At 48.8% G+C, this 14,903-nt stretch overlaps 1 protein-coding gene across 2 annotated transcripts; it reads left to right on the top strand.

The window, feature by feature from the left end:
• The first annotated feature begins 2 nt into the window (after positions 1 to 2).
• USP5 (ubiquitin specific peptidase 5) lies at positions 3 to 14,903 on the top strand. 2 transcript variants are annotated; one of them, XM_005523828.3, is made up of 20 exons: positions 3 to 170; positions 1,624 to 1,749; positions 2,035 to 2,101; positions 4,952 to 5,085; positions 5,381 to 5,526; positions 5,846 to 6,030; positions 6,578 to 6,672; positions 7,180 to 7,373; positions 7,526 to 7,597; positions 8,834 to 8,915; positions 9,117 to 9,242; positions 9,683 to 9,836; positions 10,204 to 10,378; positions 11,685 to 11,773; positions 11,966 to 12,157; positions 12,697 to 12,840; positions 12,994 to 13,139; positions 13,233 to 13,386; positions 14,058 to 14,142; positions 14,307 to 14,903. In XM_005523828.3, the coding sequence occupies exons 1-20, from the start codon at positions 63 to 65 to the stop codon at positions 14,398 to 14,400; spliced, it is 2,568 nt and encodes an 855-aa protein (XP_005523885.1). In that variant the 5' UTR covers positions 3 to 62; the 3' UTR covers positions 14,401 to 14,903. The 2 variants fall into 2 exon arrangements, with proteins under 2 accessions (XP_005523885.1, XP_005523886.1); XM_005523829.3 differs by having other exon boundaries at positions 4 to 170; positions 11,966 to 12,088.

The raw sequence follows: 14,903 nt of genomic DNA, 5'->3' as shown, positions 1-14,903 counted from the left end.
ACCGCGCTGGGCTGCGATTGGGTGGGGCGGGGCTGTAGGCGGTGCCGCGGTGAGCCGCTGTCATGGCGGAGCTGAGCGAGGCGCTGCTGTCGGTGTTGCCGTCCATCCGGGTGCCCAAGGCCGGCGACCGCGTCCACAAGGACGAGTGCGCCTTCTCCTTCGACACGCCGGTAAGCGCGCCCCGCCGCCGGCCCGCCCGCCCGCCCGGGCTGCCCCCGCCGCGGCCGGCTTCCCCCCCGGCGCCAGCCGGTGCGCCTCCCGCGCGGGGCCCCACGGGATTTGTGGTTCCCTGATGGCTGCGGGGGCCGCCCCCGGGCGGCGCGCAGGGCCCTCGCGGACTACTGCGCCCGGCGTGCCCCGCGGCGCGCCCCGCCCGCCCGCGGTGCGCTGGGGGCTGTAGTTCTGGGGCCGGGGCGGGCGTGGGCAGGGCGCTCGCCCCGATCAGCAGCGGCCCGACCCGCCGGCAGCCCCTGGAGGAGGAGTGCCCTCGGCCCGGACCCTCTGTGCGGGGCCTCGCCAGGACTTGTAGTCCGGCGGGGGGCGGGGGGTCGGGCGCGTCCCCCGGCCCGCCCTCGGCGGGAGAGGGGCGGGCCGGGGGTCCCGCCCTGCCCGGGTCTGAGCCACCCCCCCCGGCCTCGCCGCGCGGCGTGGCCCGGCAGGCGGGGGGCGAGGCGGTGCTGTGTCATTAAGATGGCAGTGGTCCCTTCTCCAGCCATCTCCACCCCGCTGGCATCCCTGCGCTTCCTGCGCTACCCCCGCTCGGCCTAAGTGGACCTGGGGAGGCGAAGGCAGCGGGAGGGCGAGGTCCCCCTTGAGCTTCTTCGCGGGCGCCCGTCCGGGCTGAGCCCCAGCCCAGCAGAAATGGGCTGCAGCTGGAAGATACGGGTCCTTCGAGGAAGCGGCATATGGCATCCTGGCCCTCTTTCCCTCCCCGAGCTCCACAGCGATGCCTGACCGTGCACTGCCCACTCTGTCTCAGTCCTAGCAGCTTCTGAAAGCTTTTTAGTGGTTTCCCATCTTTCCAGTCTCTGCATTCGGGTCCCCTGCCCTTTCAGTTTGAAAAGGGTATCTGCTGAATGAGTGTGGTGTTTTCCAGCTGCCGGTGGGATGGTGGGGGGCATGTTCTGTATCCATTTCCAAGCTGCTAGCAGGCTTTTGTACACACCAGCGAAGGTAAACTGTGGTGTGTTAGCCTTCCTCACACGGTAGCTTGGCAGCATTCCATATGGCGCTGGGAGTCGTGCATTTGGACAGGATGGTATTTGCTGGTAATGATTGTACCATGCTCTGAACTTGTAAACTGTGCGTGCTAAGGGCCTTTTATGAGATAAACTCTTGTGGAAACTCACAATCAGGCTTTCCTGATTTGGTAGCATCCTGCTTTAAATGAACACGCAAATAGTTTTTTAAAGACATCATCATGACAGGAGTACCTGTTCTTCTGGGACAGCCAGGCTGGGGCTTGCCATCCTATTTCTTACTGACTGTTTGTGGCTGCTGTGTTGGAATGAGCTGTTGCCATGACTTAACGAATAATGACTAGCCTGCCATGCCTATCCTAGCAGCTGGCATGGCATTCCTTACTGCCTCACTTCAGTTTTGTCCCTCCTTCCTTCCTTCCAGGAGTCAGATGGCGGCTTGTATATCTGCATGAACACATTCCTGGGGTTTGGAAAGCAGTATGTGGAAAAGCACTATCAGAAAACAGGCCAGCGGGTCTACCTGCACCTCAAAAGAACACGTAAACCGGTAAAAAATAAAAATACGTACTCTCAAACTTGTCCTGAAATCGAGAGCTGGGCTGTGTCTGTGTATTCCATCAGATACAGAGTTTTCTGAGATACAACTGTTGCTCTTCCTGGTGAATTGAGGGACACACCTGCTTCAGTTCTGTTGATGCTGAAGTTTTTGTATAGATTGCCCATGTTGTTTCTGCCTTCTGTTTTCAGAGTAGCTTGATTTCAGTCCCTAAAGCTTGCCACAGCGTGCCTGTCCCCTTAACTCTTATTTCCCTATTTATTCTCAATGCCACAGAAGGAAGAAGATGCCAACTCCAGTGCTGGGGACCCGCCAAGGAAGAAACCAACTCGCTTGGCTATTGGTAAGGAAGCACCTATGTACTGTATGGTCCTTGTGTTCATCCAGTCCTCTGGAGCTGCCTGATTTGTCTCTTCTGCTTTACTCTTCTTGGCTAGTATCCCTAGCCAAATTCAGACTTCATGTTTGCCAGTGTGTCTCGGGTGAGCAGTTTCTGTGGAGCACTCATTAAAGTGGTAGTTGTGTTCTGTGTCCAAAGTTGCATCTTGTTTTCCCTGGATAAATATGTTTTTTATCCTCTGTCATGGCCCCTGCATGCCTGGCTCAGCTTGGTGTGGAGATCACCAGACTGGGACTGTTGCTTAAACACAATGTACCCAGCATGGGGCTGAATTAAGTTTGAGAAAATGTATGTTTGAGAAAAGTAAGTTTGAAGCTCCTGGCACATAAACTATTTTTTAAACTCCTCTGATACTGAACTAGCATTATTGATACAGATGGGGAAGAAATTAATGGGAAATGCTACATTAACATTTTTGTCTCACTAGGTATTATAAGGCTCATACTGGAGGACATACATATGAGCACTAAAACATAAAAAAAATTTTAATCTTCCTTTTTTGAAAGAAGGAGGCCAGTGTTCCATTACTGTCTTTCATTGACTGAGAGGGCTGTCATGGCAATCAATGGAGATGCTGCTTATTTGGAGCAATCTCAGCTGGTAATTTCTGAGCCATTATGGAGACACATAAAGGAAGGGACAGGAACATTTGTAGCAGTAACAGGTTCTTGGCTTGCTGCAAGCTGACCACTAGAGGGAAATCCAGAATCTGGACAGTGAATGTCTTGATTTTGGCTCACTTTTTCCCTGGTGTAGACGCCCAGTGACTCGTCTGCTGCCAGAGCACAAACACCACTGTTAACACTGTCAGCTGCTCCCTGTTTTGCTGGTGAGCTGAGTAGAGCCCCAAAGATCACTTCAAGCAAAACTGAGCCTGGAATCTCTGTTTCTTCAGATAGCCAGTAATTTTATGTATATATATATATATGATCATGCTGCTTTGGAAAAGATGAGGCCCAGTCTGCATTATGAGTTATTTCTCATGAACTCTTATGAGTTATGCATCCTGAATTCTACAAAGGTCATGCAATAGGTGTTGTCAGTGGATCAGCAAATATCTGCCTGTGATAGGAGATTAGTGGTGTGAACGGAACAGGAGAGAATAAAATAAAGTATTAGCCCTGTGAGACAATGGTCTCAAGTTCAGGAGAAGTGTTCTTTTTTATCTTTGTTTTAGCTGAACTGTGGTGGTTTAGTTAATCCTGACATGGGAAATTTTTTTAAGTACTAGAATTATTTGTGAATAAAATGTAGCCCTAGATCTCTCTCTACCTTACTTTCCCCCTCTCAATGACAAGAAGAAATCTACAGTGTTTGCCTCCTATGCCTGCATGTTGGCTGATGGATTTTTGTGGTGTGAATTGCTTATGTACCACCATGGAAAGGGAGGCAGTGTACCTCAGGGCAGGCTGCTGGCTATTGACCCTCTTCCTCATCTGGAGCCTCAAGGTTCATGCAACCACGTGGGGAGACTTCACCACTCTGGTTTATTTTGTTTAGGGTTCAGGAATTTTGTAATGCCCTGGGGGAGTGTGTATTGCTTTACTCTATGAAGTGGTGAGAGGACATCTCTGTGCTGTGCTGAAGAGGCACAGAAGAGGGTGTATCTTATCTAGGTATCTTGTTGCATGATGCTGGTGACTGTTTTCTAAAATCATTGTGTTCATACACAGCAGTTTGTGCGTAGTGTAAAAATTGTAGGTATCTAAGGAGGGAGTTGCAGGAGATACCATGGGACTGGATATTCTTGACAAGAATGTTTTAAGGAAATACAGAGTGGTTATCAGAACTGTGTTGCACACAGGATTCTTGAGGCAGAGGGACTGAGCAGCAAAAGCTTTCATTCCCTTCAGGGATTTGTTGCAACTGCGGATGTTCAGATATTTGTTGCAGAGATTATTGCAGTCACAGCATGCGATTTTTCTGGAAATAAAGAAAATTCAGGTTAAAACCATGGGGTTTAGGCTGCTTATAAGCCATGTGTCTTCTGCCTGTTTCCTTTTGCGACATAGGATGTGAATACCTGCAGAACAGAGAAAGCCAAGCATTTCCTCTGAGTACCTATGTAATCCAAAAACTATAGGTGAGGGAATCTGCAGAAACTGCAGATGTTTTGGTGAGCATCTATGATGACTCTTTACAACTGGCAAGTAACCTTTTATGTATGGATCTCCAGTTTCTGGTGCAACCTCTGGAAAGCACAGCTAGGTGGGCATAGAAACTACTATTCACTATATCTTTGCTCACTTTTTCTGCAATTTTGGATGTTCTGGTTCCAGAGGAGCTCCTCATTCTTCTTGCTTGAGTGCAGGACTCTAGATTATCCTTTCTGGAAAAGGCAAGAAAGAGAGGCAGGCTTCTTAAAGATGCTGGTAGACCTGACCTTTGCCTTGGCTTACAAGATGATCTCTTCATGCACATCTCCATTCATTGTCTTGTGTATTCTGGTTAAGGATGAACACCAGTGCTTTATCTTGGCTCTGTTCTGGCCAATTCCTCTCTAGAGGAGGTTTGGTTTTCTTCTTGGTTGTAGCCAGAGTCTGGAGATTGTTTTTAAGCATCTGTAAAAAGAGCTGTGAAAAAGAAAACTACTGTCATTAGGCTTATAATTGTTCCTGTGAAGTCCATACCACCAGCAGGGGCTCTGGGAACCAGAAGTGGAAGAAAGATTGTGGATTACTGATTTAGATCTTTGTCTTAGTCGTGGTGCGTTATTTCATGTTAGCTGTGGGGGAAGAAGCTTTTCAAGCTCTTTGGTTTCACCTGTTACCACAATGTTTTTTCTTCTTGTAGGTGTAGAAGGTGGATTTGACATCACAGAAGAAAAGTTTGAATATGATGAAGATGTAAAAATTGTAATTTTGCCAGACCATTTGGATATTCCACGTGATGGGCTGGAGGGACTACCAGACATGGTCAAAGACAGGGTATGTTTGGGTGAAGGGCTGTGCTTACGGTTGATGAGGAAATGTAGCATAACAGAGAAGGAAACTGCCCTGTAAAAGGGATCCTGCAGGGCTGCTGTGAAGTCTCAGCTGGCAATCATCAGGATTGTTCTGCATTTATGCTGTGTATTACAGAGTTCTGGCTTGTGTGTGGCTGAGGCTCCCGAAAGTCTCAACTGACTTGCCTAAATGTGGAATGCTGTGGCACTGGAAGCTTCTTGTGCCATTATCATGGTTGGCCAGCCCCTCATGTTTTCTCCTGCTGTCCTAATTCCAGATTGCCAGTGCCATTGAGGCCATCCTGACAGCAGATTCAGCCTCACGGAAGCAGGAGGTGCAGGCTTGGGATGGGGAGGTTCGACGCGTTTCCAAACACGCTTTTTCCCTGCACCAGCTTCAGAACGATGTCCGCATCCCACCGTGGTGAGCACAGTACTGGAACTTGCTGTGTCACTCTGTGTCCCATCCTTTCTCTGTCCCCTGTGTCCCTTGTCCCATCCTTCTGTGCTGGGCTACAGCAGCAGATGAGACTTCTTTTTTGAGTGTCCGAATGTGCCTTGTCACAGTAGATTCAGGGGAGGTGGCACACTAAGGTATGTCAGGATTCTCAGTGTTCTGTAGTAAAAGAGGAATGAGATCGCTCATACTGTGGATATTGCAGTGGGCAGCAATATTGAGGGCTTGGGAGGTAGAACCCATAGGTTTTCCTTCTGATCTCTTTTTCTCTGTTACTCATCAACAGTGGCTGGAAGTGCAGCAAGTGTGACATGAAGGAGAACCTGTGGCTGAACATGACAGATGGAGCCATCCTCTGTGGTCGGCGCTACTTCGATGGCAGTGGTGGCAACAACCACGCAGTCGAGCACTACCGGGAAACCGGCTACCCGCTGGCTGTGAAACTGGGAACAATTACTCCTGATGGGGCTGGTGAGAGGGGAGATCCTCCCAGGGTTAGGGATGCCAGGCACTACTCAGGCTGACACAGATCTCTTGCAGGTTATCAGGGTGGTTCTGGCCACCTTGTGACCCGCAGTGTCATCCCATTGTGAACTTTCCCTCTCTGACCTGCTTCTTGTGTGAGGCAAAGAACGAGCTGATTAAAAAGCCTTGCCTTCCTCCACCCCTCCCTTGTAATTGGGAGCTTTCAGAATAATTATCCGGGTTGCCATCTGATTTTCTGTGCTGGGGTGTTCATCAAGGAGTCATGTGCTCAAATCGTGAGCTGAGAGTATATGGCACAGGAACCCACTTTCCTTACTCCTGGCATAAGTGTACCTCTGTACTCTGATCAGTGACAAAGTGGTCTTGTCACATGTTTAGGAGGAATCTCAATTTTCTGTCTGTTACATTATTCTGCTGAGAAAGGGCAGCTCAGTTTGTCAAAACTCCTAATTCTGACTGCTTTCTTCATCCTGCTGTGAATTTGAGATCACAGGCCATTATAAGTTTTTCTTTTTTCTGTTTTCCCACGTAGATGTCTACTCCTATGATGAGGATGACATGGTGTTGGATCCCAACCTGGCAGAACACCTGGCACACTTTGGGATTGACATGCTCAAGATGCAAAAGGTGAGGAGGAAGTGGTGTCCTCCATAGGCCTAGAGGGAGAGAAGCAGCTCTGAGGTGTCTTAGCTTGATCCCAGCTTTCTGTGGCTTTGCAGAACCACTGCTGGTCAAGAAGCCCTGGGGTTTTTTGTAACACAGATAGTTGTTTCATCTGCCTTTCTTCTTTGATTGCCTTTTTTGCCTTTGTTTCATGTCCCTCAGGTTTATTTCCCTGGGGTTATGTGTCAGTACTGTGGGCAGGGAGACTCCCAGGTGCTGAGTTTTTTTTTTTGTTAGTGTGTGGTTGCCATGCCTCTTTATAGGGAATAGTTCAGATTTCTTCCATATTTCTTTTCCCTCCTCTTTCTGTCCCAGGTATTCATATATATGGAAACAACTCTTGCTTCTTCCTCCTGTACTTATGGAATAAAACAGGATGGATTTGACTCTGTTTCTCTACAGCATTGCACTTTTCACACCTCTGATGTTTCCTTGAATCTTTGAAGATTTTCCTGTTCTTTCCCTCCACAGACAGACAAGACGATGACAGAACTGGAAATAGACATGAACCAGCGCATTGGGGAGTGGGAGCTCATCCAGGAGTCTGGTGTTCAACTCAAGCCCCTCTATGGGCCTGGGTACACTGGTATCCGTAACCTGGGCAACAGTTGCTACCTCAATTCTGTGATGCAGGTGCTGTTCAGTATCCCAGACTTCCAGAGAAAGTAAGTGAGCTTAATCACTCCTTTCCATTTGTCTGGGATCAGTACAAAGGTCTCCTAGAGCCAGGAGCTTCTGTTGCAGTAGCCATGCTCAGAACTGCATTTTTACCAGATGAAGCTGCATGTCCCTTAGATTGCTCCATTTTGCTCTGCAGGTATGTGGACAAACTGGAGAAGATATTCCAAAGTGCACCTTCGGACCCCACACAGGATTTCAGCACACAAGTGTACGTAGAATTTTGGTGAGAGAAGGAAGGCTTAAGGCTGCCTGGATGCATCCCCTCTGTGCTGCTTTGCTCCAGGGTTCTGCCTCAAGCCTCACCTCTCTCTCCTTGCCTGTAACCAGAGATACTGATCCTCAGTGATCAATAAGGAACTAAGCCAAGGAAGTTCAGCTGAATGCCCTGGGTGGAGAGGACAGAGGGCACCCTGTGTACATAAGAGGCTCTGAAATGTATTATGTGTCTTATGCCTGTTAAACTGGGGGGATTTCTGGGGGGCAGCTTCTGTCTGCATAACAGTTAAAAGGGGCTGTCTGCAGTGGAGGGAGATGGCAAAGAGCAAGGGGATACATAGGTTTAGGCAGCTTTATTCTCAGTAGATAACTTATGTATGGTTAAACAGGCTTCCCTCAAGAGGTACTGTGCAGGAGAATATGCTGAAGGAGGAGCACAAGGTTTGGGAGGGGCTTGCATTTTATGTACATCAAGTCTGTGCTACAGCTGCTCTCAAACAAGCATGTGGAAGTTTGGGGTGGAGGAATGGAAGGTGGCATTTGTGGACAGGGAGTTCAGTGGTACAGGAGGATTCTAAATTTGTGCAGCCTGGAGTGAGGTGTACACTGAGAGGGGATCAAGGTGAGACACCCAGAAAGATTATAGCCTGAGTAAAGGGAGGAATTGGTAAGGTTTGGTTCCAGACAAATGGCAATAATGATGGGGAAGGACGGGAATGAAATGGAATAGCAGGAGGGTCTGGGCATAGGAGGACATCGCTGAACACATACTGTTGTCCATTAAGTGCCTCATGCAGTCGATCTTTCCTCTGGGAAAACGTGATCAGTCTGCTCACAGCAGTGCTATTTCTGGCTCAGACAATTTCTCTGTGCCCTGTTGTCTCCTGCACAGTCAGACACTGCTCCATTCCCCCTGTCAGGCTGCAGCTCAGCTTGGCTGCTGCGCAGCTGCTGTGTGGCTCAGCACCAGCTGTTCCTTCATATTCTACTCAGTGTGCAAGCAATGGTTGAGATTGGCACCCTAAAGCCCTGGTAACTTTGAAGTCAGTGATGCCTCCAGGGGCCAGAGAGCAGACCACAATAAGATAACCTTGCCTGGTGCAGCAGAGAAAGCTGTTACCTGTGAGACTGACAGCCCATGGCAGTGTTAAAGCTGGATGGGTTGATGGCTCCTGGAACATGTGAGATTGAAGAAACATTGATACTAACAGTGACTTTGTCATTCCAGAGCCAAATTGGGCCATGGATTGCTTTCTGGGGAGTATTCAAGGCCAGCTTCTGCAGATGGGGAGCAGCAGCCTGATCAGAAGGTGAGGCTTGGATACAGCATCCTCTAGATGCATGTGTTGGATGAGGTAATGTGTGTGCTATGTGGCAAAGGAGGGAGAGTCCTTTCTGGGGCTTGTTCCGAGGCCTGTCACCTGAAGAAAAGCATGGCTAAGAGTGCTACATGCCAGGACACATGCTTGGCAAATTATGACCACCTTCCTCTTCTACACTGTTATTTTCAGGGTATGCAAAATGGCATTGCTCCACGCATGTTTAAGTCCCTCATCGGAAAGGGGCACCCAGAATTTTCCACTAACCGACAGCAGGATGCGCAGGAATTCTTTCTGCACTTCATCAACATGGTGGAGGTAATGGTTGAGTCTATCTGACAACTCATGGAATAGTCCAGCTTGATTTTCTTCCCCATGGCAAGGGATGAGGAGTAGAGGTGAGAAGCTGGCAATTGGAGCAAAGAGAGGGAGAGCACACAGGGACATGGGCCATCTAGCACCTGCCAGGGTGGACAAAGAGAGGTGCTTGGCCGTGTTTTCAGGGCTGATTCCATGGAGAAATCTTTCTTGGGAATGGCATAGCTGGGGATGTAAACTTTCTTCTTTAGGAGCAGGAATGCCATGGCTTCCTGCAGTACAGAAGCTGGCTTTAGTTTCCTCTTTGCTGTCTTTTCCAGGGGACTGGGTACAGAAGTGAATACTCTTCAGCCATGTGTTGTGTGACATTGTTGTTGCTGTAGATCATTTTTTCTGCCATTCTGATGTAACTTCTGTCCTTCCAATCTCTCCCTCTTCAGAGGAACTGCCGCAGTTCGGAGAACCCTAACGAGGTCTTCCGTTTTCTGGTGGAGGAGAAGCTGAAGTGCCTGGCCACAGAAAAGGTGAAATATACCCAGCGTGTGGACTATATTATGCAGCTGCCTGTGCCCATGGATGCTGCACTCAACAAAGGTCAGTAATGTGCCGAGACCAAACCCTATGTTCATATATTGTACTATTCTTACAGAACTCCTTAAATGAGAAAGGGACTTCTTTGCCACTTCTGAGGCCAGATCCTTCTGCTTTTGTGGGATCGGGCTGATTTCTTCAGAGGTGGTGTGACACGGTGATGTCCCTGTAGAGCCTTTCCCTCGGACACCACAAGCTGGGCTGTGATTCAGCAGCAAAACAGGAGTGACTGCAGTAGCAGGACTGTGCTCTGGAAGCTGTGCTCCGTTCGATGGCGTGTATCTATAGGCCTGCTCTGCCTCTGCGTGTAGAGCCAGTCGCTCTGTAGGTACCTGGAGATGGTCCTTGACTTCTCTGCTTTATTCTCTAGATGAACTGCTGGAATATGAGGAGAAGAAGAGGCAGGCAGAGGAGGAGAAGCAGCCACTTCCTGAGCTGGTGCGAGCCAAGGTGCCTTTCAGCTCCTGCCTAGAGGCCTACGGAGCTCCAGAGCAGGTGGATGATTTCTGGAGCACAGCCTTGCAGGCCAAGTCTGTGGCTCTCAAGTAAGTGTGTGTCAGCTAACCTATGATGAGCTGGCCATAGGTGCATCTCTGGGGACTTCTTGTAGTGGCTTGGTGAAGAACCATTACTGAAGCTTTGTAGCCCTCGACACCCTGGGTCCACAGAACATTGAAGCAGAGAGGGGATCAGTCCATCAGTGCTGGAGTGGTTGCCCTCAGTGAGCGGAAATGCAGTGCTAGTGAAGTCCTAGCCATCAGATTCCAGTTGCTGAGGGGCTACAAAAACACAGTGATACTTCAGAAAACTAGTAGCTTTTACTGTAAATTTAAAATTTAACTTTGGAATCAGTACTGACTGTATGATGACACTGATCTTGCACCATCTTTCAAATTTCTTCAAGTTTTTATCTGTTAAGATTTGAGCAGAACACTGAGTGTAACAGATACACAAGTTCTTTGAAAGAATGCTAACTTGCTCGTAGCAAGGTTTAAAAACAGCTTTAATTTTTCTCACTGCCTGTAGCACATGCAACAGTGCAAAGTTACAGTGACAAGATTACAAATGTAAGCAGCTTTCTGCTGTGATGCTACACAAAACACAAGTGTTCTTTAGCAATGAAAGTCCTCAAAGAGTTGAAAGTGCTTTTCTTACAAATTCTCCATTATTAAGCAATAGGTACAATAAACAAACATCACACTGAAAAGTAACATTTTAGTTTCATTTTTACTGAGTTGTATTCAAATGGTTTACTGTTGCTTAATGTAGTTCTATAGCATGTTACAATTATCACCTGGTTATGAGAATCTGTCTAACTTACCGGTGCTTCTCCCTTCACAAACATTCCCCTCTGTTTCGTAGATTCCAGACACTTTCTTTCTCAGATTGTTTAACTAAATAATGTTTAATCAAATTCAGTTAACTTAAAATTCACTGCTTCTGTTTCATATCCAAAAAAGTGCTCTTGTGCTTGAAAGCTTGTCAGTTCCTGCAGGTGTATCTGTTGGTCTAATAAAATAAGTTATTTCCACTACATTCCTAAAGGGTTAGGCTTTTAATTAAACAAGATCTGACCAGGCTTGTAAATACAGGATTGGAAGGTAGAGAATATGTACTGGTTTTTTTCATCTCCAAGACTTGCATTTCATCTCGTCTTATCCGGGCTTCTGCCCTGAAAATGGTTCTGTGTTTGAGGAGCTTTAAGCTCAGCACAGGAGAGCTGCACAGACAGGTGTATCCCCAACCTGCTCAGGACATGGCTCTGCCCTACTTGCTGATTTCTTGGGTCAGCTAGATACCCTCAATCTCTGCTGACAAAGCATTTATAAAAATATTCTGTGTCTCTTTCAGAACAACACGGTTCGCTTCTTTCCCAGATTATCTGGTCATCCAGATCAAGAAGTTCACTTTCGGTCTGGACTGGGTGCCCAAAAAGCTCGGTAAGGAGGATAAGAAGTACAGAGCATATAGGTACTGGGAGTCACATATGGATATTGTCATTACTGCCAGAAGGAAAGTAACTATCCCAGAAGTTGCTGCAAGCATCCCCAGGGACTTACCCTTCTAGATCTCCCAGCCGAGTCCTTTGTTTCTGCCCCTACATGGAGGCTGAGCAAGATCATATCTTGCAGATGTTTCCATTGAAATGCCAGAGGAGCTGGATATCTCTGCACTGCAGGGAACAGGGCTGCAGGAAGGTGAAGAAGAAATGCCAGACATCGCTCCCCCACTGGTGACACCAGATGAGCCCAAAGGTAGCCTGGGGTTCTATGGCAACGAGGACGACGACTCCTTCTGCTCCCCTCACTTCTCCTCTCCGACATGTTAGTGATTCTCCTCCTCTCTTCCTGATGCCTGACTCATTCCCTTGCTCTCCTTGCCTTGTGTCCCATGCTAGCAGTTTCCCACTTGCTCAGACTTTCCCTGTCCTTTTGTCAGCGATTGCCAGCTGCCTCCCTTGCATGCCTGTTATGCAAGGGTGTTATGCAAGGGGGTTTGTTGATTCCTGTTCTGTGCAAGATTGGGGGGGGTGGCATGTCTGGTGTATTTAGAGGAGGCAGAGCTGGGGTTTATACAGCATTTAATTGGTAGGGGTATTTAATTTTCACAAACCGCAGTGGGAGGTCGGGTTCAGTGCCTAGGGAAGAGCCAGTGCTCCCGAGTTCATGGGTTGAATCGTTTTGTTCTTTGCCTGTGTGTGAAACTGCTCTTCTGAAGAAGAAAGGTAAGAAAAGCCGAGAGATAGAACTTGGTGTAAAATAAAGCCAGGAAGTGGTGGCTTTGGAGGCTGTGTGACACGAGACGAAATGGAGCCAGCAGGGATGGGTGGGAGTGGGTGGCTCTAACTTCTGTCTTCCCACAGCCCCCATGCTGGATGAGTCGGTGATTATCCAGCTAGTGGAAATGGGCTTTCCCATGGATGCCTGCCGCAAAGCCGTCTATTACACAGGGAATAGTGGGGTTGAGGCGGCCATGAACTGGGTCATGTCACATATGGACGATCCAGGTATGATGCCATGGCCACGGTGAAGCTTCCTGCTACTGGGCTGTTGTGCTTGTGTCCTACTACCACAGTGCAAAACTGAAGTAGTTTGGACTTGGGCTGTACCCTTTTGGAGAGATCTAATTACTCTGAGCTGTGTTGTGTTTCCTGCTGCAGACTTTGCTAACCCACTAGTTCTCCCTGGATCCAGTGGGCCAGGGTCAACTATTGCCTGCCCAGACCCTCCATCAGAAGACAGTGTGGCCACCATTGTCTCCATGGGCTTCTCCCGGGACCAGGCAATGAAAGCGCTTAGAGCCACGGTGAGAGGCACGGGTAATGTCAGAGTGCAAAGATTTTCTCAGGAACAGGAATTCTCAAGTTCACTGTCTTCTTCTTCTTCTTCTTCCTTCCAGAACAACAGTCTGGAGCGTGCTGTGGATTGGATCTTTAGTCACATTGATGACCTCGATGCAGAAGCTGCTATGGATATCTCAGAGGGGCGCTCGGCAGCTGAGTCCATCTCTGAATCTGTCCCTGTGGGTCCCAAAGTGCGCGATGGGCCTGGAAGTGAGTGCCAAGCCATAGGAATGTGGATTTTGGGGTGCAAAGTCAACATGACTTTGTCATTCCTGATCTATGATCATTCCTGATTCTTACTCTTCTGGGTACTGCAGGTTTTAGCAGCAGCTATCAAACAGCTGGTCTGGTTGTAGAGGTAGAAGCAGGGAGGAAGAGGGAAGGAATGGCAAAGTAGTCTAGACTCTTCAGGATCCATGAGGATTACCTGGAAGCCAGTAAGAGAGAGGCTGGGGAAGTGCCATCGAGTGAAAGACAGAATGGGCTGTGCTGCTTTTATCCAGTGGTTCTGGGAAGCTTATTTTGCCTTTTTGGTTTCCACTGAAAAAAGCAGTTCCAGTCTGTGCACAGAATTTGTGCCAGTGGTGCTTGGCTGCTGGGTGCCATAGGGAGGTGGAATCCCTGCTTTACCCATCCACCACCCATGGCCCAAATAAAAAGTTGGAAGAGAGAAGACTGAATGGAAGTTAGCATCTTCCATTTCCCCTTGTGTTTGACCTTAAGACCACTCAGTCACACTTGATGGGAATCCAGTTATTATTACCCAGCAGAGCTTCCTTCCTCCAGGGATCCTTCTCTAGAGAGGGCCTTGTACAGGGTGTTAGGGAGTAAGACACCTTTCTTGTTTCCCTGACAATTCTCTCTTCCCTCCTTCTTTCAAGAATATCAGCTGTTTGCCTTCATCAGCCACATGGGCACTTCAACTATGTGTGGACATTATGTTTGTCACATCAAGAAAGATGGCAGGTAAGGATTTCCACAGTGTAAGGGAACTGAGGTACTGCTTTAAATTCCCATCCTCCCGTTTCTTCAGAGGTCTTGGGGGTTTGGGGCTGAGAGCAGGTGAGTGGAATCAAGTTGTGTCTTAACCATGGACTGGCATTCCCGAGCTCCTCTTGTGCCTGTTGCAGGTGGGTGATCTACAACGACCAGAAAGTCTGTGCTTCTGAGAAGCCCCCCAAGGACCTGGGCTACATCTACTTCTATCAGCGGATTCCCAGCTAGAACATCCTCTTGCTGTGTGTGGTGGGGGGAGAATGGGCTGAAGGTGTGGGGGGGAAAGGGGTGGGGGCAGTGAGGGTGGGAGCAGGGTCCTTCTCTTCCCTGCTCCTTTCCCCAGTCCCTTCACAGCCTCTGTGGAGACACAGAAGGAAACAAGAGTTCACTGACTAATTGACTGGGGGCTGGAGTCCCCGTGGACATGAGTGAAGGGGGTTCAGGGGGTTGGGAATATCTGTTTCTTTAGGAAATGTCCTCACTGTCCTCACCCCCGTGACACACAGCCCTAGTGCTTCGCTGCTTGGTGGGATGATGCCACCTCCTTGCTGTCCGGAAGGAGAGGAGGGGGCTTGTGCGTACGTGTGGCTTGTGAATGGGGGGTTCCTGCTGCCCGCCCCGTCGGGCGGGGGCGTGGGGCGGGCAGCAAGGCGGGCCACGAGCAGCGCTTCCCCTTGTGTGCCCTTGACATGCCAAAATACACGAGGGACAAAATAAAAGTCGGAATATCC

This window comes from Pseudopodoces humilis, chromosome 2 (genome assembly GCF_049639895.1).
Source record: "Pseudopodoces humilis isolate 2021_Gansu_Grassland_sample_001 chromosome 2, ASM4963989v1, whole genome shotgun sequence".
Classification (NCBI taxonomy): domain Eukaryota; kingdom Metazoa; phylum Chordata; class Aves; order Passeriformes; family Paridae; genus Pseudopodoces; species Pseudopodoces humilis.
This window is presented reverse-complemented; position numbering and strand designations above follow the sequence as displayed.